The following is a 21,996-nucleotide window of genomic DNA, read 5'->3' as shown; positions in this document are numbered from 1 at the left end:
CACTTTCTAGTGCTGATCATGTGCCAGGTATCATTCTACGGATCTTATATAAATTGACTCATATGATCCTTATAAAAACCCTATGAGTCAAGTACAGTACTACTCCCATTTTATTTAGTTTTTGACCATTTGGCATGTGGAATCTTAGTGTCTTTACAAGGGATGGAACCCGCAGCCCCTGCATTGGAATCATGGAGTCTTAACCACTGAATGGCCAGGGAAATCCTATTCCCATTTTAGAAAGAAACAGTAGCACAGAGAAGTTAATTTCCTCAAAGTCACACAGCTGAAAAACAGGAGGTAAAATACAAATCTATGCAACCTGATGCCAAGGCTAAACCACAACGACAAAGAACTATTAACACATTTCACTACTTTCAGTAACAGATTCCAGGCATGACCAAGGAGAAGGCAGGCCTGCCTCAGCCTTCTTTCTCATATTGCTACTCTTGTTCTGAACCAGTGTGGATGTTCTGTGACTCTCACTTGCCCCCCGACTGGCCAGGGAGACCCGTCAAGACACCTGAGCAATGCAGAACCCTGCATGCATGCTTCTCCATCCTGCAAGGAGCAGCCACGAACAAGATGACACAGTGGAGGAAGAAACTGTTTCAGGATGACAAGTCCTAGGGGAACCTCAGGTTAAATCCAAGAAACCTTTTTGAAGTACTGTAATGACTATATACCAAGTTCTGGGAACAAAAAGAAGAGTAACACACTGTCTCTACCCTCAAGTTCACTGCAGAATGAATAACTTAGAAAGTGCAAAAAAAAACTGCTTTTTTTTGGTTGACCATGTCATGCAGCATGTAGGATCTTAGGTCCCAGACCAGGGATTGAACCCACGCCCCCTGCAATGGAAGCGAGAACTATCAACCCCTGGACTGCCAGGGAAGTCCTGCTGCATTATTGTTTTGATACCCACAGATAAAAGAGGTCAGAATGAATGTGAACTGAAACATCACAGCTCTTGCTTGCTTCGTTATTTATTAGCCTCTTAAGTAATAAATTTCTTTGGAAGTTGATTTAAAATGACATAAACCCCCAGGCTGAGAGCTCCATGGGAACATCACAGTACAATATGGTGGACAGTTAACAGAGATAATATTGAAGCATCCCACTAGTTCTCCTTGATTCAAATGGATAAGAGCTAGAAAATATTACAGCACATTCGTATGCTGATTGGAATGAAAGTAGGGTTAAAAAAAAAAAACAAAACCTAACGAGAGAGAACATAAGAAGACAATTCTGAGAGCAAAGTCCTTGCGTAGGAGTCTGGGTTTCAGCACACAGGGGAAGGTCTGACCTCAGACAGTCCCAGTCCATGTAACAGGAGGGAGATGAACAGTGGTGGTGGAAGGGTGAGAACATTCTCTTCAATTTTTTAATTTTAATTTAAATGAAATAAGCAGTGAAGTCATCAGCCGAGAGTAAAGAAGGTGGAAAGAGAGCATGAAATACTGCAATTGTCTTGGAGAGTGGGTAAGTCAGTTGACTAGAGAAATAAGGAAATGTTGCCAAATGGCATTTAGGGTCCTCCTGGGGTTTGTGGTCATGATTTTAAAGTGAGATTAGTCTGTATGGTTGTATATTTTTCTCTAGCTGCATTTGGCTGCTGAGGTATCGAGTAGATGGAGAGTTCAATTTAACTACAGATGCTAGACAAAGTATGACAGAGGGAATGATTAAAATGGTAGACTACAAAATCTAACTTGGATGGGGGCGGTGGGAGTAAGGAAGTGATTATTAAGAAATTGACTCATGTGATTGTGGGGGATGGCAAGTCTAAAATTTGCAGGATAGGACGGCAGGCTAGAGAGGCTGGGAAGAAGTGATGTTACAGCTCTCTGACACAGAATTCCTTCTTTATAGGATCTTGGTCTTTTTTCTTAAGCTCTTCAACTGATTAGATGAGGCCCACCCACATTATGGAGGATAAGATTATCCTCCATAGTTTACTGATATAAATATTTACCAAATCTAGAAATATTTTCACAGCAACACCTAGACTGTTGCTTGACCGAAAACTGGGCTCCCTACCCAGCTGACACATAAAACCAACCATTTACAAAATCATTTACAGAAAAGGATGAGGATGTAGGGGATGTTTAAAAATCACTACCCATTCATGGGTTCCGAAGAGCACAATGAAACTTAGTTTACCGATGTGTGTAAGATTAGGACAAATAAAAAAGAGAAACATAGCACTTTCCACGGATGAGGGGTGCTACATGGTGGTTAGTGGCACAGACTTTAGTGTTAAGAGCTCTTGGTTCAAAACTGCTCTACCCACATGTACCCCACTGTTCATCACAGCACTGTTTACAACAGCTAGGACATGGAAGCAACCTAGATGTCCACTGGTGGACGAATGGGTAAAAAAGTTGTGGTATATATACACAGTGGAATATTACTCAGTTATTAAAAAGAACACATTTGAGTTAGTTCTAATGAGGTGGATGAAACCAGAGCCCGTTATACAGAGTGAAGTAAGTCAGAAAGAAAAACACCAACACAGTATATTAACACATATATATGGAATTTAGAAAGATAGTAACGATGACCTTATATGCGAGACAGCAAAAGAGACACGGATATAAAGAACAGACTTTTGGACTCTGTGGGAGAAGGTGAGGGTGGGATGATTTGAGAGAACAGCACTGAAACATGTATATTAGCATATGTGAAATAGAGCACTAGTCCAAGTTCGATGCATGAGACAGGGCCCTCAAAGCCAGGGCACTGGGACAACCCAGAGGGATGGGATGGGGAGGGAGGGGCGGGGGGTTCAGGATGGGGGACACATGTACACCCGTGGCTGATTCATGTCAATGTATGGCAAAAACCACCACACTATTGTAATCAGCCTCCAATTAAAATGAATTAATTAAAAAAACCTGCTCTACCACTTAAGGCATGAGTCTGAGCAGGCTCTTCAACTAAGCCTGTTTCACCATTTTTAAAAGGGATATGAGAGACTGGCTTATTACAATGGTTGGCATACACAAAACACACAAAACTGTTATTATTATCATTATTATTGCTCTTATTATTACAGGAAAAGACTCAATATTGTAAATCTATTCTCCCCAAAAATTATTCACAAATTTAGTGTCATTATACTTCAATTTTCAATGAATTTTTTGATAAACTGATTTAAAATTGTTTGAAAAATAGATATGTGGAGGAAAAAAGAGAATTCTGAAGGAGAATATGAGAAACTCATGACCAGTCATCAAGACACAGTAGAATACTACAATTAAACATCTGTAATGGTGCAGAGGTAACTAAATAAATGAATAGTACAGAAGGTCAAGAAATAGACTTATATAGAATGATAATTTAAGACAGGATAAATATACCATGTACCTCTGATGAACGTGGGGACTCACGGATCATTCATTAACTAGCATTGGCTTTTCACTTGGGAACAAAAGTATAAACTCTTTCTGTAATTTTAGGCTAGTGGAAGCCTTTCTAGAGGGATGACATGAGGCTGAAATGTTATGAAACTCAAAACAAATTTTACGGGCTATGGGGTATATAGCTAAAGGAACTGAAAGCAGAGACCTGGAACCGATATCTTTATACCCACGTCCACAGCAGCACTATTTACAATAGCTAAAAAGTGAAAGTAAACACTGTCAATCAACAGATAAAGGCATAAACAAAATGTGGACTATCATTCAGCCTTGAGATAAAAAAAACTGACAGATGCTACAAGAGGGATGAACCCTGAGAACTCTATGCAGAGAGAAATAGGTCAGTTACAAAAAGACAAATACTGCAGTATTCTACTTATATGAGGTATCTATTCATAGACAAAGAAAGCAGAACGGTGATAACCAGGGACTAAAGGGAAGGGGAAGTGGGAAATGGTTGTTTAATGGGTATAATTTCACTTTTGAAAGATGACAAAAAGTTCTGAGACTGGTTGCACAACAATGTGAATGTACACTGAACTACAATAGCTAAACATGATCAAGACAATAAATTTCATGTTTACTTCAATAAAATTTAAAAAAGAGAGACAAAACAAGTATGGAATTTTTTCAGAGCCTTACAAAGTATTCCTAAAAAAGAAAATGAGTAGTAGCCACGAAAACTTTGGAATGATAATAAACGGAAACTGGCCCAGCCATATACTAAATATGTTGTAAAATTATAATAATTAAAATAGTGTAGTAATGAGACTAATCAATTCTGTATGGGCAAGAATTCAGTATTATGATAAAGATGACATCACAATTTGGTGAGGAGAGACTTTTATTTCAAATAATGTGGGGTTAGTTAGTTAATTTTTGAGTTTTCATTTCATGGGTAAGGGACTATCACAGTCAAATACTAAATACATTCCAGATAAATAGAAACAAAACTGTTTTACACATATCTTGTTTCCCTTTATTATTGCTTTGCCTTTCTCATAGTTTAATACTCTGAATATTCATTGGGCTGATGCTGAAGTTGAAGCTCCAATACTTTGGCCATCTGATGCAAAGAGTAGACTCAGGGGAAAAGATGGTGATGCTGGGAAAGACTAAAGGCAAAAGGAGAAGAGGGAGGCAGAGGATGAGATGGTTAGATAGCATCCTCAATTCAACGAACATGAATTTGAGCAAACTCTGGGAAACAGTGAAGGACAGGGAAGCCTGGTGTGCTGAGGTCCATGGGGTGGCAGAGTCAAATTACTTAGTGACTGAACAACAACAATAATATTATTTTGGCAGTCTTCTCTTTATATTCTAGTAACCAACTGGGTGATACAGGAACAATAATAGTGCTTTGGAATTTAAATATCTTACAGAAAATCTTGACAGTCAACAAATGGAAAGTGTAACTTAAGAAAAACCTGTTTAACAAAAGAATTCACCTAAAATAGTAGGCTCTCCCTGGTATTTAAAAGTAATTTTTAAGTTTCACTAAATTCTATTTGGTTAACTTTACCCCTCATCACGTGACCTTGGGATTGGTATACACTGTACCACTGTACTTTGAAGAGTCTGTAGTCATTAACATGCTTGGACCCTTCATATCTGAGTATTTGTCATCATAAAAAGCTTCCATACTTTACTTTTTGAATACATTTGACTCTTTAACAACATGGGAACACCTGAAATGTAGACTTTATTTTCCCCAATAAATACAGTCAGCCTTTGAGTCCACAGTTTCTGCGTCTGTGCACGGGGATGGCCAGCTATGGGATTTGAGCGTCTGTAGACTTTGGCATCTGAGGTGGGGCCTGGAACCAGTTCCCCCAAGGATACTGGGGGAGGACTGAACATCAGATTTTCCATTCTAAGTTACCAGGTTAGCATTTACTCCATGGCAAGCCAAAGGACTGCTGAAAGGGAACACTGAACAGGTTGGGGTTTACAAAATGTCTCTCACAAATGGTGTGGTAGGCAGAACGACTTCTTAAGATGTCTAGATCCTGGTCTATGGAACCTGTGATATGTTGTATTACACGACAAAGGGGCTTTCAGAAGTAAAGTTATAGACTTCAAGATAGATATTCCCCTGGAATACCCTCGTGGGCCTTATCTACCTGGGTCTCCTGCATTGCAGGCAGATTCTTTATCATCTGAACCACCAGGGAAGCCCTCAAGACAGATACTCCCCTGGAATATCCTTCTAGGTCTCATCTATTTATAAAGGCCCATAAAGGCAGAGAACTTCCTCTGGATGCACGTGGAATCGATGTGGCAGAAGGGGAGGCCAGAGCCTTCTAAAGTGTAACAAGGACTCAGTGCATTATTGCCAGTTTGAAGATGAAGGATGCAGGTGAGGAATGCAAAAGGCTTTAAGCATCTGAGAGAGGCCTGGCTGACACAACTCAGCCCTACAACTTCAGGCCACTGAATTTTCGTCACACTCTTAACAGGCTGGGCAGATTTGTCCCTGCAGCCTAGGCCAGCTGACAAACCTGCTTTCAAACCTTGTGTGACCCAGAGCAGAGGAACCAGCCAAGTCCACCCGAACATCTGACCTACGCAAATGTGAGAGAATAAATCTGCACTGTCATAAACCACTAAGTTTGGGGCAATTTATTATTGTGGGAATATAAAACGAACATATAGAGGCACTGGATTCTTTTACATACTAAACCAAAAAAAAGAAAGTAAGAAAAAAGAAGAGCAGATACTGTTAGGGATAACGCAAGAAGGCAGACTTATGACTGCCCTTTTTTTTTAAAGTTAGACCTGTGGGTCACTGTTTTTAGAACAAGTGGTAGGAGAGTCACTGGTTCAAGAAGCATACTTGGTATAAGAAAATTAAGACTAGTTCCTATTAACTTAAGACTAGTTCCTATTAATCAGATACTGACAATGTTTTTGGAGGGATTATCTTCCAAGGAGTGACTAACACCCAAGTTCAAAGAATAAACCAGTAAAGAACATTTCTTCAGTGTAGTTCCACAGTGCTTAAAACAACCTCCCGCCCCCTGAAAAAAGCTATGCCAAAGAACAATGATGGATATTTTTTCCTATCCTATTCCCCTTCTTGGTCACCCAGTTCCAACAATAAAGCCACAATCCTACAATAAACTAAGTAAAAGTACAGGGAAGAAACCCCAGAAACAGGCGTTTGACCCAGGAGAAGAGGGGTCAGATGACTGTCTCATGCCCTTTAAGTACTGGCAGCATTTCTAATAAAACTGCCTAGTTAAAATCCCATTCATTTAGTAAATATTACTTACAGAACACCTTCTAGTGACAGGCCCTGTTCTAAACACTGGTGACAGTACAATGCTATCAAGTGACTTCCCCTTCACGGATCACTGCCTTGCAGTGGCAAAAGGACTTGCGTTACTCGATGAAGCCATGAGCCGTGCCATGTAGGGCACCCAAGATGGACGGGTCCTAACGAAGAGTTCAGACAAAACGTAATCCACTGGAGGAGGGAATGGCAAACCACTCCAGTATACTTGCCATTAGAGCCTCATGAACTGTATGAAGGGACAAAAAGATATGACACTGAAGGATGAGTCCCCCAGATCTGAAGGTGTCCAATATGCTACTGGGGAAGAGTGGAAGAGAACGACTAATAGCCCAGAGAGAATGAAGCGGTGGGGCCAAAGTGGAAATGGTGCTCAGTTATGGATGTGTCTGGTGATGAAAATAAAATCCGATGCTGCAAAAAAGGGTACTGTATAGGAACCTGGAATGTTAGGTCCATGAATCAGGATAAATTAGACATGGCAAGCGGAGATGGTAAGAAAAACTTCGACATCTTTAGTGCATATCAGTGAACTAAAATGGACAGGAATGGGTGAATTTAATTCAGATGATCATTATATCTACTACAGTGGGAAAGAATCCCATAGAAGAAATGGAGTAGCCCTTATAATCAACAAGTCTGAAATGCAGTACTTGGGTGCCACCTCAAAAATGACAGAATGATCTTGGTTCATTTTCAAGACAAGCCATTCAACACTACAGCAATCCAAGTTTATGCCCCTGCCACTGATGCCGAAGAAGCTGATCAGTTCTATGAAGACCCAAAAGACCTCCTAAAACTAACACCAAAAAAGATGTTCTATTCAACGGGGATTGGAATGCAAAAGTAGGAAGTCAAAAGGTTTCAGAAGTAACAGGCAAGTTTGGCCTTGGAGAACAAAATGAAGCAGGGTAAAGGCTAACTGAATTTTGCCAAGAAAATGTATTGGTCATAGAAAATACCCTTTCTCAACAACACAAGAGACGACTTTACACATGGACACCACCAAATGGCCAATACTGAAATCAAATTGATTACATTCTTTGTAGCCAAAGATGGAGAAACTGTAGAGAGTCAGCAAAAACAAGACTTGGAGCTGACTGTGGCTCAGGTCATCAGCTTCTCACAGCAAAATTCAGGCCTAAAGAAAGCAGGGAAAACCACTACGTCAGCCAGGTATGACTTAGATGAGATCCCCTATGAATATGCGTGATGGTTAACGAACAGATTCAAGGGATTAGCTCTTGTAGACAGAGTGCCTGAAGAGCTATGGACGGAGGTCCGTAATACTGTACGGGAGACAGCAGAAAAAACCATCCCAAAGAAAGAGAAAAGCAAGAAGGCAAAGTGGTTATCTGAGAAGGCTTGACCAATAGCCAAAGAAATAAGAGAAATGAAAAGCAAGGGAGAAAGGGAAAGGTATATTCAACTCAACGCAGAGTTCCTAAGAACAGCACGGACAGACAAGAAGGGCTTCTTCAATGAACAATGTATAAAACTAGAAGAAAACAGCAGAAGGGGAAAGACTAGAGATCTCTTCAGGAAAACTGGAGCTATCAAGGGAACACTGTGCCCAAAGATGGGCACAATAAAGGACATAAATGGTAGAGACCATGTTTGTTTAATCTATATGCTAAGAAATGCCAGGCTGGATGAGTTACAAGCTGTAGTCAAAACAGGAGGGAGAAACATCAACAAACTCGATATGAGGAGGATACCACCCGAAAGGCAGAGAGCGAAGAGAACTAAAGAGCCTCCTGATGAGGGTGAAGGAGGAGAGTGAAAGCGCGGGCTTAAAACTAAATATTAAGAAAACTAAGATCATGACATCTGGCCCCATTACTGCATGGCAAATAGAAGGGGAAAAGGTGGAAGTAGTCACAGATCTCCTCTTGTTGGGCTCTAAAATCACTGCGGATGGTGACTGCAGCCCTGGTGTCAAAAAACATTTTCTTCCTGGCAGGAAAGCTATGACAAAGCTAAACAGTGTGTTAAAAAGCAGAGACATTACTCGGTTGACAAAGGTCCGTATGTCAAGGCAATGGCCTTCCCAGTGGTCACCTAAGGTTGTGAGACTGGACCGTAAAGAAAGCTGAGTGCCGAAGAATTGATGCCTTTGGACTGTGGTGCTGGAGAACACGCCTGAGAGTCCCCTGGACACAAGGAGATCAAACCAGTCAATCTTAAGGGAAATCAACCCTGAATACTCACTGGAAGGACTCATGCTGAAGCTGAAACTCCATTATTTTGGTCATCTGATGCAAAAAGCTGACATATTGGAAGAGTCGATGGTGCTGGGAAAGCTTGAGGGCAGAAGGAGAAGAGGGCATCAGAGGATGAGATGGCTGGATGGCATCACCGATGCAATGGACAAGAACTTGGGCAAATTTCAGGAGACGGTGAGGGAGAGAGAGGCCTGGCATGCTGCAGCCCATGGGGTCGCAAAGAGTCAGACACAACTGGGTGACTGAACAACAACAATCAAGTAACTTGCAGTCTAGTGGGATGGGCAGAATGATAACACATGCAGTTATTGACACATGTAGAAAGTACAACTAGGGCCCAGAAGTTAAGGCAAGTCTGATGAGTAAAGGCTAAGCTACAGTCAGAAGGAACAGGGGTTGTATTAATAGCTGAGCAACACTGGAATTGGACACTCCAGACAGAAGGATCAGCATGTGTAAAAGATACTGGTTACAGTATAGCCTATTTGGATAACTTAAAGATTTCACTGTGTGAGCATAAAAAGTGAGTACTAGGTGGAGGGGTGGTAGCAGGGGACTGGTAGGAAAGGTTTTTTTTTAATAGTCAGGTGCACCAAAAAAGGCCTTAGTTATTAGACTTTATCTTACAGGTGAATTTTAGGCAGAGGAATGGCACCAATCATTTATGTTTCAGGAAGACTACTTTGGTCACAGAAGGGAAGACGGACTAAAATGAAGTAACATTTGAGACTGAAACTCCTAAGAAGTCTATTATAGAAGCAGAGATAATGAGGGCCTGAACTTGAGAAGCAGTAGTGGAAATGGGGGTAAGATAACTAATTTAAAGAATATTCAGAAAGTGAAGTCTGTGATAGACATCACAGGTTCCCAGCTACCCGCCTACTCACAACTCACCACAAAGGCTGGAAAAGCCACACACCCGCCTTCTCAGCTTCATCACAGTCACTGTGAGCCAACTCTGGACAATCTCTCAGGAAAGGAAGGGGGCTCTGGCAGTCTTTCCCTTCTGTTATGAAAAGGAGAGGTGCAGGTGGAGAACGGTCCTGCTCACCTGTCTTCGCAGCTCAGTGAATGAGGACACGGGGGCACGACAGTCACGTTCCAATGACGCGGGGACAATGCAGGGAGAAACGCCAACACGCGGAGGACAGCTGAGTGAACAGATGAAAACGTCGTGGTCCTTGCAGACTTGGCTGAGCTGCTCAACTAACACAGGGACTGTTTAATCTCTGGATTAAGGACCCTTCCAGTTTAAGCCACTGATCCTCACGCTCTCTCTTACTTCCAGATAAAATCAACCAAACTAAGAGACAGGAAGAGTTTGAAGGGTTTGTAATAAAAAGGAATTTAAGTTTCACTCCCAAGGTGTTGGCTTGGGAAACTGAGCAGAAGAAGGCGCTAGTTATTGAGATAAAATCACAACACAAGCAATGTGTGTGCGCACTCCCACAGGAGCATGTAGGAGGGAGGGCTGGATAGAGAAGGGGAGGGGCCTGAGGTCAGGAAAGGAGAAAAGGAAAAATGTTTGCTCCTGGACATGTTGATTTAAAGATACTATGGAATCACTTAGGCTAAAGTATATTCAGGTGAGTCTGAAACTCTTTCAAGAAGAGTGAATTAGATTTACAGATGTGCAGGAAGTCAGATCCCGTCATTCCTGCATGGCCTCACACTCTTGGAGAAGTACAATGGGGTGAGGAGAATCATAAGAATGGAATCCAGACAAAAACTTCTCCATCTGAAGACTCCTAGAAAGTGTCTCTGACTCTGAAGATGTGCAGATACTATTTAAAAGTCGGGAAGAAAACTGTTTATAGGATGAAATCTATAAACATCATATTACTGCATATTTTTGGTTTCTAAAAATTCATTTAGCAGCACAAAATCTGAATCTATGACAAAGGAAGACCTTGTGCACAAGTGACTATGCCAGAGACTGGCCCAGCAATTGAAACTAATCTGAATCACTTGCTTTACTATGTATGCCAACAAATTAGCAATATGTGAATAACCTCATTCCCAAAATAAATGTGACAGAGTTATGGAAGAAAAGAAATGATCAGCAGCTCCCAATCTACTGAACAGGAAAAACACAGTCAACTAGAGCAGGCAACAGTCTCACAGAGAAAGAGGAACAAGGATACACTGCAAGAGGTCCCTATGAACAGCGACTGTAAGCACAAATCAAAGGCTGATTTTCATGTTTACAAAGTCTAGACTAGATAGACAGCTGATGTACCCGGCCTGTTCCGACAGACCACAGCAATTCTCATCAAAGGCATTTATGATGAATAGGAAGTACTACCAAAGATAAAAGGAATTTGCCCTTGACATCAAGCAAAGATGCTTCAAAACCCAAAACTGACTTGAGAAAAATGAGTATAATAGCTACAAATTTATACCTCAATCCACTGGTCTTGATTCTAAAACGTAACTCTGACCACACTGCTCTTCACCTCAAAAACTTTAAATGGTTCCCCCTAGCTCACAGACCATCCCCTCAGCCCCAAACTAATAAAAATTCTAGCCAAACTGAAAGTTTTGTCTCCTTTCATGCATCCTACACTCTAGCTACACCAGATTTTCCAAATCCAACCTGTGCTTTCCTTCTCTTGCCAGTCTGTTTGCGCTGACTGTTCCTTGCCTGCGGAAATCCTCCCCATTCTTCAGGGTTTTTCCCTTTATTTTTCAGCATTCCATGATCCTACAAGAGCACTGTCTTCTTGACATCTTGTTCTGCTCTTATCAAAACCATGACATTGTTCTGAATTGTTACCACTGGTGTACCTCCCTATGACACTCTAAATTCCTTAAAGAAGAAAGCATAATTAATTCATCTTTGTGACTTCTACAGGGTCCTAACTAAATAACTGTAGGTTGCTGAGTTAGTGACATAAGACACTTACAGACCAAAAGCTCTCAGGAGAACATATAAACTCAAGTTTATTAGAAGTCTAGTAACTCAGCTATTTATCATTTCTGATCAACATTCACGTGCTCCTCCTGTTGACAGCAAAGAGCAACATATAAGAAATAAACACAGGAACAATTCAGTAGAAAAATAATGAAACAGACTGTGGTCTGGAAATTCTAGATCCTATTTGTAGCTCTCTGGGCAGGTACCCTTTTCTCTATTTACTTTGTAACTACCTACTTCACAAAAGCTATATGAAGAATAATTGTTATCTTGTTAACATTTTAAAGATCTTTCAGAACACTCCTCCCTTCAAAACATACTGGTTTGAGAATCATCTCTAGTTGTTCCTACGTTTACGACATAGCAGTGATTTGTTATTCATAGACTACCTAAAGTGTAAAGAAGCCCATTATAAGCCAAAGAATGTATTTCCAGTTTTATTAAAAAAGCAAAATGCTCTCTTCCTCTACTTTCACAGATTTCTTTTAGGCAATGAAACTGGCCCTCTGGCCACTGCATAATCCTAATTTATAAAGGGGTTTAACAATCTAGAAGAAAAAGCATACTGTGCTCTCAAGAACAGAATATATCCTGAGGGATGGTGTGTAACAATCTGCATGAATAAATAAGAAACCAAATTCAGATCACTAACGGGGGAACCAGGCAGAAATAGTAAAAGGGCAATAAAATTCTTGAAAAACAAAGGCTTCCGCAGCTATCCACAAAAAGTTTAAATCTAGAGAATTATTTCTTAACCAGTGACACAGGCCAAAGACTTCACAAAGTACCAGGCTCTTTTAAAATCTCTGGTTCTGATTATTCCTCTCTGGAACTTTTCCCTATCATACTCCATTGTTCTCAGTATGCTAACCTATCTCCTTTCACCTCCAAGTTTATATGCAAACTCAATGGAGTACTCCCCTCAGGTCCCAAGCAGTCTCTATGGCCTTCTCACATAATTCCCAGACTGAGGCATAGGAATTCCTTCCTACCCAAGAGGTTACAGTGTAAATTTAAAAACTTAAAAAACAATACAAGGGAACACAAAGTTTAGATCTATGAGTGAGAACCACGACTCCCGACCTTCCGTATTTTGGCACTTCATCTTTAAGCCAACAAAAACAATGCTGAGGACTTTTTTACTTGTCAATCCACTTACGAAATTTTAACCATCCCAAGTGGAGGTGACCTCTCATAAAACAAAAACTAATCGACCAAAAGCAAGCAAACCCAAGCATGCATCTAACTGCAACAGTAACTGCGTACCGGTTATTTCAATGGCGATTATAACGCAAACCAACGTCTGGACTCATTTCTGTATGCTCGCAGTACCCCAAAAGTTCGATGACACAACAAACTCGTCCTTCTCGTCCCTCTCCTGCGGCCACGTCAGATACCTGTTGCATCACCTGGAAAGAGGTCTCCAGAATCTAGGAAAGGAGTACCACCACAAACCCCTAAATAATTCAGATGGGCTATTTTCTGGATAAATTTTAATTTAGCCTCATTCATTTTAATGAGGTTGCCTTGGAGGCTAGGGTGTGTTGGCTCCTGTTCACCTTTAAAGAGACTCTAGCACTGGCGTGGACAAGCGGTGACTTTCTGGACTTGGAGGGGCTTGGGAGTTTTTGAAGACGGGCTGCTTTGGCAGAGCGGGCAATTGGGGTGGGAGAAGCGGGGCTGCCCCAGGGTTCCGGTGATGGAGCGGGAAGTCCGACCCGCGACCCAACCTTCGCGGAAAGGACACTGCTCGTCGGCCAAAAGGTCGGGCCCAGCCCAGGGTCCGAGCCAAGTCGGGGCACGAGGGAGGTTCGAGGCGAACCGAGTCTTGGCCAAAGCCCCGGGGCAGACCGGGAAAAGCTAAGAAGCGCGGAGACGTTGGCAGGGATTAAAAAAATACTCCCCTCCCCCAACCCCGGTGAACCAAGTGGGAGGCGGCGACGCCAGGCTGGAAACGCGAGGGGCCGGGTCCGAACCCATCGGCGAGAGAATGCCGGCCGGGGCCGGGCTCGGGCGCCGGCGCCGTACTCACCATGTCGTACACGTTGAGCACCACTAACTGGTTAGCCCCCATCCTCCTCCCGGCGGCCGCCGCCTCGCGCTCCAGCCGCTCCGTTCCGCGGGGCCGAAGCCGTTCTCACCCACGCGGACGCCTCAGGGGGCCGGAGCCGGGCCCTAACCGCACAGCCCGGCCGGCGGGAGCCTGGGCGGAAGCATCGGGAAGCTAGTCGCTCCCGGGCGCCGCCGACAGGACCCTCTGCGCCTACGGGGCCGGACCGCAGGCGGCCGCTCCGCCTCAGGCACCTCCCCCCGCGGCAGACACGTGGGGGAAGGCGGGGCCCGAACAAGGGGCGGGCGCCGGGCTCCCGGGGGCGGGGCCGGCCGGGGCTGGGCCCGCCTGCGCTCTAGCCTCCACTGCCGCACTCGCACCTAAGATGGCGCAGCCTTGGTGCTTTTCCGCCTGTGGGGGCAGCGCGTTCTGAGAAAGACTACAATTCCCAGCATGCAATGAGGAAGCGCAGAGGCGGAGTCCTAACTGCGGTCCTTCCTTGCGGTGTATTTCCAGCTGTCGACTACAGTTCCCAGCATGCTGCGGGGGCAGGGTCCTGCTGGCCAGGCCTAGCCCAGAGACTACAACTCCCAGCATGCAGTGCTTGCGGTGTGCGCCCTAGCCTTGCCGTCCGTCCTTGTGGGCCGTGAGGTTGTCTATCTGCTTTTATCCGTTACTGCTGTGATTGATTTCTGTCACGTTGAGCTCGATGAAGCCTCACGAATGTGGCAAAAGCCCACATTGATGACCCTGTTTTCCAAGTCCCACCTCACTATTATTTTTTATTTTACAAGGGGAGAAAAATAAAGGAAGGTGGGTTACTGGCAGGAGAAGGGGTATAACATGCATCCAGTTAATTCTCAATGTGGAATTTTACATTTTATGAAACTATCCTGCTGAAATGGGAAGACAGCTCATAGATTAGCACAACCCTGGGACACAGTACGTGCTTTTGCATTCATTCAAAAATTATTTGTTGTGTACCTGCCCTTTGCCAGGCAGTGATGTAGGCCCTGGGGAGTATGGAGTAAACGATAGGGAGGAGGAGCAAAATATGCTTTATAGAGAGTTAAAATAGGATGAAGTGATTGAGAGTAATCTTAAATTGGCTGCAGTGGGAAGGTCTCCGTAAGCTGCCGAGGTTTAAGCTCAGAGTTTAGTTCAGTTCAGTTGCCCAGTCCTGTCCAACTCTTTGGGACCCTATGGACTGCAGCACACCAGGCTTCCCTCCCTATCCATCACCAACTCCTGGAGCTTACCCAACTCATGTCCATCCAATCGGTGGTGCCATCCAACCATTTCATCCTCTGTTGTCCCCTTCTTCTCCTGCCTTCAACTGCTCCCAGCATTAGGGTCTTTTCCAATGAGTCGGTTCTTCACATCAGGTGGCCAAAGTATTGGAGCTTCAGCTTCAGCATCAGTGCTTCCAATGAATATTCAGGACTGATTTCCTTTAGGATTGACTGGATCTACTTGCAGTCCAAGGGACTCTCAAGAGTCTTCTCCAACACCACAGTTCAAAAGCATCAATTCTTCGGTGCTCAGCTTTCTTTATAGTCCAACTCTCACATCCATACATGACCACTGGAAAAACCATAGCTTTGACTAGACTGAACTTTATTGGCAAGGTGATGTCTCTGCTTTTTAATATGCTATCTAGGTTGGTCATAGTTTTTCTTCCAAGGAGCAAGCATCTTTTAATTTCATGGCTGCAGTCACCACCTGCAGTGATTTTGGAGCCCAAGAGAATAAAGTCTCTCACTGTTTCCATTATTTCCCATGGAAATATTTGCCATGAAGTGATGGGACCGGATGCCATAATCTTTGTTTTCTGAATGTTGAGTTTTAAGCCAACTTTTTCACTCTCCTCTTTCATCAAGAGGTTCTTTAGTTACTCTTTGCTTTCTGCCATAAGGGTGGTATCATATGCATATCTGAGCTTATTGATATTTCTCCTGGCAGTCTTGATTCCAGCTTGTGCTTCATCCAGCCCAGCGTTTCTCATGATGTACTCTGCATATAAGTTGAATAAACAGGGTGACAATATGCAGCCTTGACGTACTCCTTTCCCGATTTGGAACCAGTCTGTTGTTCCATGTCCAGTTCTAATTGTTGCTTCTTGACCTGCATACAGATATCTCAGGAGGCAGGTCAGGTTGTCTGGTATTCCCATCTCTTTCAGAATTTTCCACAGTTTATTGTGATCCACACAGTGAAAGGCTTTGGCATAGTCAATAAAGCAGAAATAGATGTTTTTCTCGATGATCCAACAGATGTTTTTCTCGATGATCCAACAGATGTTGGCAATTTGATCTCTGGTTCCTCTGCCTTTTCTAAATCCAGCTTGAAAATCCGGAAGTTCACAGTTCACGTACTGTTGAAGCCTGGCTGGGAGAATTTTGAGCATTACTTTACTTGCGTGTGAGATGAGTGAAATTGTGTGGTAGTTTGAACATTCTTTGACATTGCCTTTCTTTGGGATTGGGATGAAAATGGATCTTTTCCAGTCTTATGGCCACTGCTGAGTTTTCCTAATTTGCTGGCATATTGAGTGCAGCACTTTCACAGCATCATCTTTTAGGATTTGAAACAGCTCAACTGGAATTCCACCACCTCCACTAGCTTTGTTCATAGTGATGCTTCCAAAGGCCCACTTGACTTCGCATTCCAGGATGTCTGACTCTAGGTGGGTGAGCACACCATTGTGGTTATTTGGGTCATAAAGATCTTTTTTGTATAGTTCTTTTGTGTATTCTTGCCACCTCTTCTTAATGTCTTCTGCTTCTGTTAGGTCCATACCATTTCTGTCCTTTATTGTGCCCATCTTTGCATGAAATGATCCCTTGGTATCTCTCATTTTCTTGAAGAGATGTCTAGTCTTTCCCATTATATTGTTTTCCTCTATTTCTTTGCATTGATCACTGAGGAAACCTTTCATATCTCTTCTTGCTATTCTTTGGAACTCTGCATTCAAATGGGTATATTTTTCCTTTTCTCCTTTGCCTTTCCTTCTCTTTTTTTCTCAGCTATTTGTAAGGCTTCCTCAGACAACCATTTTGCCTTTTTGCATTTCTTTTTCTTGGGGATGGTCTTGATCTCTGCCTCCTGTACAATGTCATGAACCTCTGTCCATAGTTTTTCAGGCACTCCATCTATCAGATCTAATCCCTTGAATCTATTTGTCACTTCCACTGTATGATCATAAGGATTTGATTTAGGTCATACCTGAATGGTCTAGTGGTTTTTCCTACTTTCTTCAATTTAAGTATGAATTTGGCAATAAGGAATTCATGATCTGAGCCACAGTCAGCTCCCAGTCTTGTTTTTGCTGACTGTATAGAGCTTCTCTATCTTTGGCTGCAAAGAATATAATCAATCTGACTATTTCGGTATTGACCGTCTGTATATCACCATGGTCAATACTGAAATCAGATTGATTAAGCTCAGATCTGAATGACAAGAAATCAGCCCTACAAATATCAGGAGACAAAGGGAAAAGCAAAACTAATTGTTTCAACCAATTAGGAAGCTATTCCACAAGTGCATGCCAAAAGGTGGCTTGGATATTGGGGGTAGTGAGGAACATCTAAGAAATTAATTTTGAATATTTTGGAAGTAGAGTATACAGGACTTGCTAATGGACTGGATGTTAAGTTTGTTAGAATACTCTAGGATAACTTCTAGATTTTGACTTCAAAAATTGTGCGGATGATGGTGCCATTTATAAGATATAAGATATAAGATATGATAATTGGGAAGAGGGAAGTCAAGACTTAAGTTTTGGCCATTTTAAGTTGGAAATGCCTTTGAGACATCCATGATGTCAAGTACCAAAGTACGCTTGTATGTAAAAAGAGAGAAATTGATAATGTAGGAGAGGAGGGTTTCCATGGGCGAGGTAAGAAGGGGAAGAGATCCAATGCTTAAGTGAGGGGTTGGCCTTTAGTAGGAGCGATGCTTTATCTGTACTGACAGCATATAAGGTGCATATGATGGTACAGATGGTATAGAAGACAAATGAGGGCAGTTCTTTTCTGATTTGTTTTAATTTTCTCAATGAATAAGAGGCAAGATGATCACTGGAGAGTTGGGGAAGGGTGGATTATAGGGAATTTGGAGAGAGAGAAGGTATTAAATAGGGAATACAAATATACTAGGGAAATAGTGTTGAATTGCCAGGCAGTGTTGAGTGATAGTGGATGCTGTGGATCCACAGTAATGTGGATGCATTACTGTCCTTAGGTTGTGGCAAAGTTCCCAAATTCTTTTTTGGTGTACCCAGCTGCTTTGTTTCTCTTCCTCACTGTGGCCTTCCTCTCCTTCTAACCCAGTTGAACAAACTACAGGTATGGGGAGAGGCAGGCAGGCACTCTTCATTAAGCACATCATAACACCTCTTACTGAGGGCTCAAACTACTGGTTCCTTTCGCCTCTTACTCGAAACACTCCCTTTGCCCTTTGTGAGCTGAGCTACTCTCTCAGCATGCTCCCATCTCCAATTTCTGTCTCTCTTTTTTTAATATTTATCTTTATTATTTGGCTGCACGGGGTCTTAGTTTGTTGACAGTCACTCTTTCATTTGTCTTTATGAAGACACATCATTTTACATAAAGAGAAAAATTTCCATGCTATTTTTCTATTGTTTTCCATCTTCTCCAGTTTTGAGAGTTTTTATATCTTCCCTCTCTACATCTCTTGATACATCCCTTCTCCCCCTCCCACAGTGTATAGACATACATATGCACATGATGTACACAAAATGCTGTGTATCTTTCCATACCTTTTCCTGTGTTCTCATATCAGAACTTTTGTTTCACTTATATAATGGGATCATACTGTAAAGACTTCCCTGCTGCTTGCTTTTCTCATTTAACAAAATCTTGTGGAAAATATTCTAAATCAACACACTGATCAATATGGTCAATGAACAATCATTTATTCAACCGATCGCCTGCTGATAGACATTAGTTCTCCCCCTAGCATTCTGTAGGTGTATGTGTATGTATATATATATGTATGTATGTGTATATATATATATATATATAATTCTGTGTGTATATATATATATATATATATAAAATTCTGTGTATATATGTGTGTGTGTGTGTGTGTGTGTGTGTATACACACACACACATAGATGTATATGAAACTGAGGAGGGCATGGCTACCCACTCCAGTATTCTTGCCTGGAGAATCCCTGTGGACAGAGGAGCCTGGTGGGCTACAGTCCACAGGGTCGCAAAGAGTCAGATATGACTGAGCAACTAGCACAGCATGTTTATAAAACTATTTGATTGTATGTATATGTTGGTCCTCCTAGCTCATGGGTAAACTTCTAATTTCTAAGAGTGGGTCCAAGAGGATTAATATTTTTAATTGATCTTGCTAGATTGTTTTCCAAAAAAGCTTTAAAAATTCACTTTTCCTTCAGAAATGCAGAAGAATTTTTTTTTTTTTCCTCATCCCTGATTCTCATTCCTTCTCAAGAGTGTTACCCTTCTGAGTTTTTGCCATCAGGCAAGAAAAGTAACCGCATTGCAACTTTGGTTTATATCTTTCTGACTGCTGGTGTGACTGAGCATCCTTGGTAGATAAGCACCTGATTTGGAGCCAGTCTGCCTGAGACTTCGCTTACCACCTGTGTGACCTTAGAAAAGTTATTTACCCTCTCTGTGCCAGTTTCCTTGTCTCTATAATGGGATAATAATAGTTCCCATTGCATAGTATGGTTGAAGAGTATTAGATAAATCATTGGGACAGTTTCTGGCACATAGTACACAGTAAAAAAGTTTTTAATATGTTTATCGGCTATTTGAATATGCTCTTCTGTGAAATGACTATATCTTTTGCTCATTTTAAATTGGATCATTTTCTTTCTTCTTTCCATCAAACATTTCTATCAGATCTTGTTTCAAAACCCCTTTCAATAAAGCTTTTAAAGATGTTTTTCATGTATGGCATATACCTTTCATGTTAAGTTTAATTCTGTGTAACTTGTCACTACAATGAATAATTTTTATTATTTCTATTGCTAACTGTTAAAGTGTTATATAAATATTATAGAGAAAAGGTATTGAATTTTAAATATTTATCTCATATTGAGCCATCCAAAGGTCTTATTCTAGGAATTCTTGTTCCTAATTTTGGGTTTCCTAGGCATATAATTAATTATTGAAATTAATTATCTCCTTTCTCCTTGTATTTGTAATGGTTATTTTATTTTCCTCTTGTAATATAAGAGCCTTCAAAACAGTGATGAACAGCAGGTATCCCTGTCTTGTTCCTGATCTTAGTAAAATGAGAAATTCTATATGTGGAAATAGCTTTGATTTGTCCCAACAAATCAAATAGCAAGTCCCATCTTGCTCCTCATCTTCCATTCCTGATATTCCTAATGTCTGTGCTATGGCTTTCAGACTTGTCTAGCTAGCCTCCACAATCACATAAGGCAATACTTTCCCTCCCCCTATTTGGTGAGGGGAAAGGAACCAGTTTGTGAAATTAAAGTCCAAGGAGGGAATGAAGAACATGGACTAGGGTACCTCCCCCCTGGGTGGGCCCTGCGCAGCTAAAGCTCAGTGCACCATGTGTCTTCTGCTTTTCCTCCGTAAGTCAGTTCTGTAAGCGTGCGCGCGCGCACATGCGCACACACACACACACATACACACAATCTCTTGCTCATTCTCCTCTAGTTGGATCTTTATTCTTCAAATATTAATTGTTTAGAAAGCTGTGGTCACACATTTGGACAACTTAAGAAGCTTATTTTGAGCATCAGAATAAAATTTGAAAACTTAAAATAAAGACTTAGAGCATTAGTTTCCTATTTTCAATATTATAGGTTATATTTCATATATATCTTGACAGACTATTTAAACTCACACTTATTAAATCTTTTCTACACAAATTAACTACAGCTTTATAAGGTTCATATGAAAAGTTTTATGCAAAATAATATTTGACACATTTATATACTTTCAAAAATTTACTTTCATTCTTAGGAAGGAGTGTAATAGCCAAATTTAGGTAGTTTTTAAAGTTTTAAACCTTTTAAAAACTAAAACTCTCATTTACTCTGACAAAAAACAAAATTTAGAATACAGTTTGTCAGTTTCTGAAAAAGACATATCTACCATATGAATGAACCATTTACTAAGTGTTTCCCCAAGAAAAATTAAAATCTACATCCATACAATGACCTATAAAAAACTATTCATAGCAGTTTTATTTCTAAGAGTCTAAACCTAGAAAAAATCTCAAATGTTAATCAAGTTAACCAACAGTACAACAGAACAATTAGCAATAAAAAGAATTATAGATGCATGGAAAAACATGGATTAATTTCAAAATCACAATGCTGAATCAAGGAAGGTAGGCGAGAGAGAGCAAGAGAACACAACTACTAAAAAAATTTTTTTAAGCTATTTAAGACTATATAGTCTTTTAAGATAAAAGTGAACACATTAAGGATTAATTTAATAACATACATTATATATTAAAATATTTCTGTTTGGGATAATTTGAGAACAATTTTCAGATTTTGAATTTGATAATACTATGAGCTTATACCTAATATTTCTTGGTCAAAATACACTCTCAATGTAAGTATATATACATACTTCTACATTCATAGTAAATAGACTTTCATTTCTCTTAGTTTTTCTTTTTTCTTCTTTCAGATTTGTGCAGTGGTTCATAAATTTGTTTTCTGTAAATCCTCATATAATGGAAGTAGCTCAAAATGAGAATACTGAGGAACAGTAGCATCAGGAGAAAGAGGAAAGCTGCAACCGTGTAAGCATTTGGACTGAAATAAGAAAAGAAAAGTCATTAGAAGTCATTGCTCGTTTTGGTTGTTAATTTAGTCAAATATTTTTTGAATGGCTAGCTGCTACGCCATTGTTCTCTATCAGTGATGAATGAGATTTATAAAACATCTTGTCTCCCCTCACGGTGTTTGAGGCTGACCAGAGAGGAAGATAGACTGTGTGATTGATGAACATGATGAGAGAAGGAAGTATAAAGTGCTATGGGAGCCAGGTGTCAGGAAGGCCTTCCAATGGAGATAGGTGAGAGTTAGCTAGAT

The 21,996-nt window shown here is 41.2% G+C and overlaps 2 protein-coding genes across 6 annotated transcripts in view; both read right to left on the bottom strand.

Moving 5' to 3' along the window:
* The window catches only part of DESI2 (desumoylating isopeptidase 2), a 42,943-nt gene extending 28,767 nt beyond the window's left edge, over positions 1–14,176 (bottom strand). The window contains exon 1 of one of the 2 annotated variants that reach the window (XM_020915247.2): positions 13,892–14,176. In XM_020915247.2, coding sequence (XP_020770906.1) covers positions 13,892–13,933 — 42 coding nt within the window. In that variant the 5' untranslated portion in view covers positions 13,934–14,176. Of the gene's footprint in view, positions 1–13,125; positions 13,245–13,891 lie in introns of those variants that run through there. The other variant, XM_070474400.1, reaches the window with a different exon arrangement.
* A 6,462-nt stretch (positions 14,177–20,638) lies between these two features.
* CATSPERE (catsper channel auxiliary subunit epsilon) overlaps positions 20,639–21,996 on the bottom strand; it is a 150,294-nt gene continuing 148,936 nt past the window's right edge. For 3 of the 4 annotated variants that reach the window (XM_070474395.1, XM_070474397.1, XM_070474399.1), the window contains one exon: positions 20,640–21,717. In XM_070474395.1, the coding sequence (XP_070330496.1) occupies positions 21,564–21,717 (154 nt within the window). In that variant the 3' untranslated portion in view covers positions 20,640–21,563. Of the gene's footprint in view, positions 21,718–21,996 lie in introns of all 4 variants that reach the window. The other variant, XM_070474396.1, reaches the window with a different exon arrangement.

Source organism: Odocoileus virginianus, chromosome 11, assembly GCF_023699985.2.
Source record: "Odocoileus virginianus isolate 20LAN1187 ecotype Illinois chromosome 11, Ovbor_1.2, whole genome shotgun sequence".
Classification (NCBI taxonomy): Eukaryota; Metazoa; Chordata; class Mammalia; order Artiodactyla; family Cervidae; genus Odocoileus; species Odocoileus virginianus.
The sequence above is the reverse complement of the archived record's forward strand: the minus strand, read 5'-3'. Positions and strand labels throughout refer to the sequence as shown.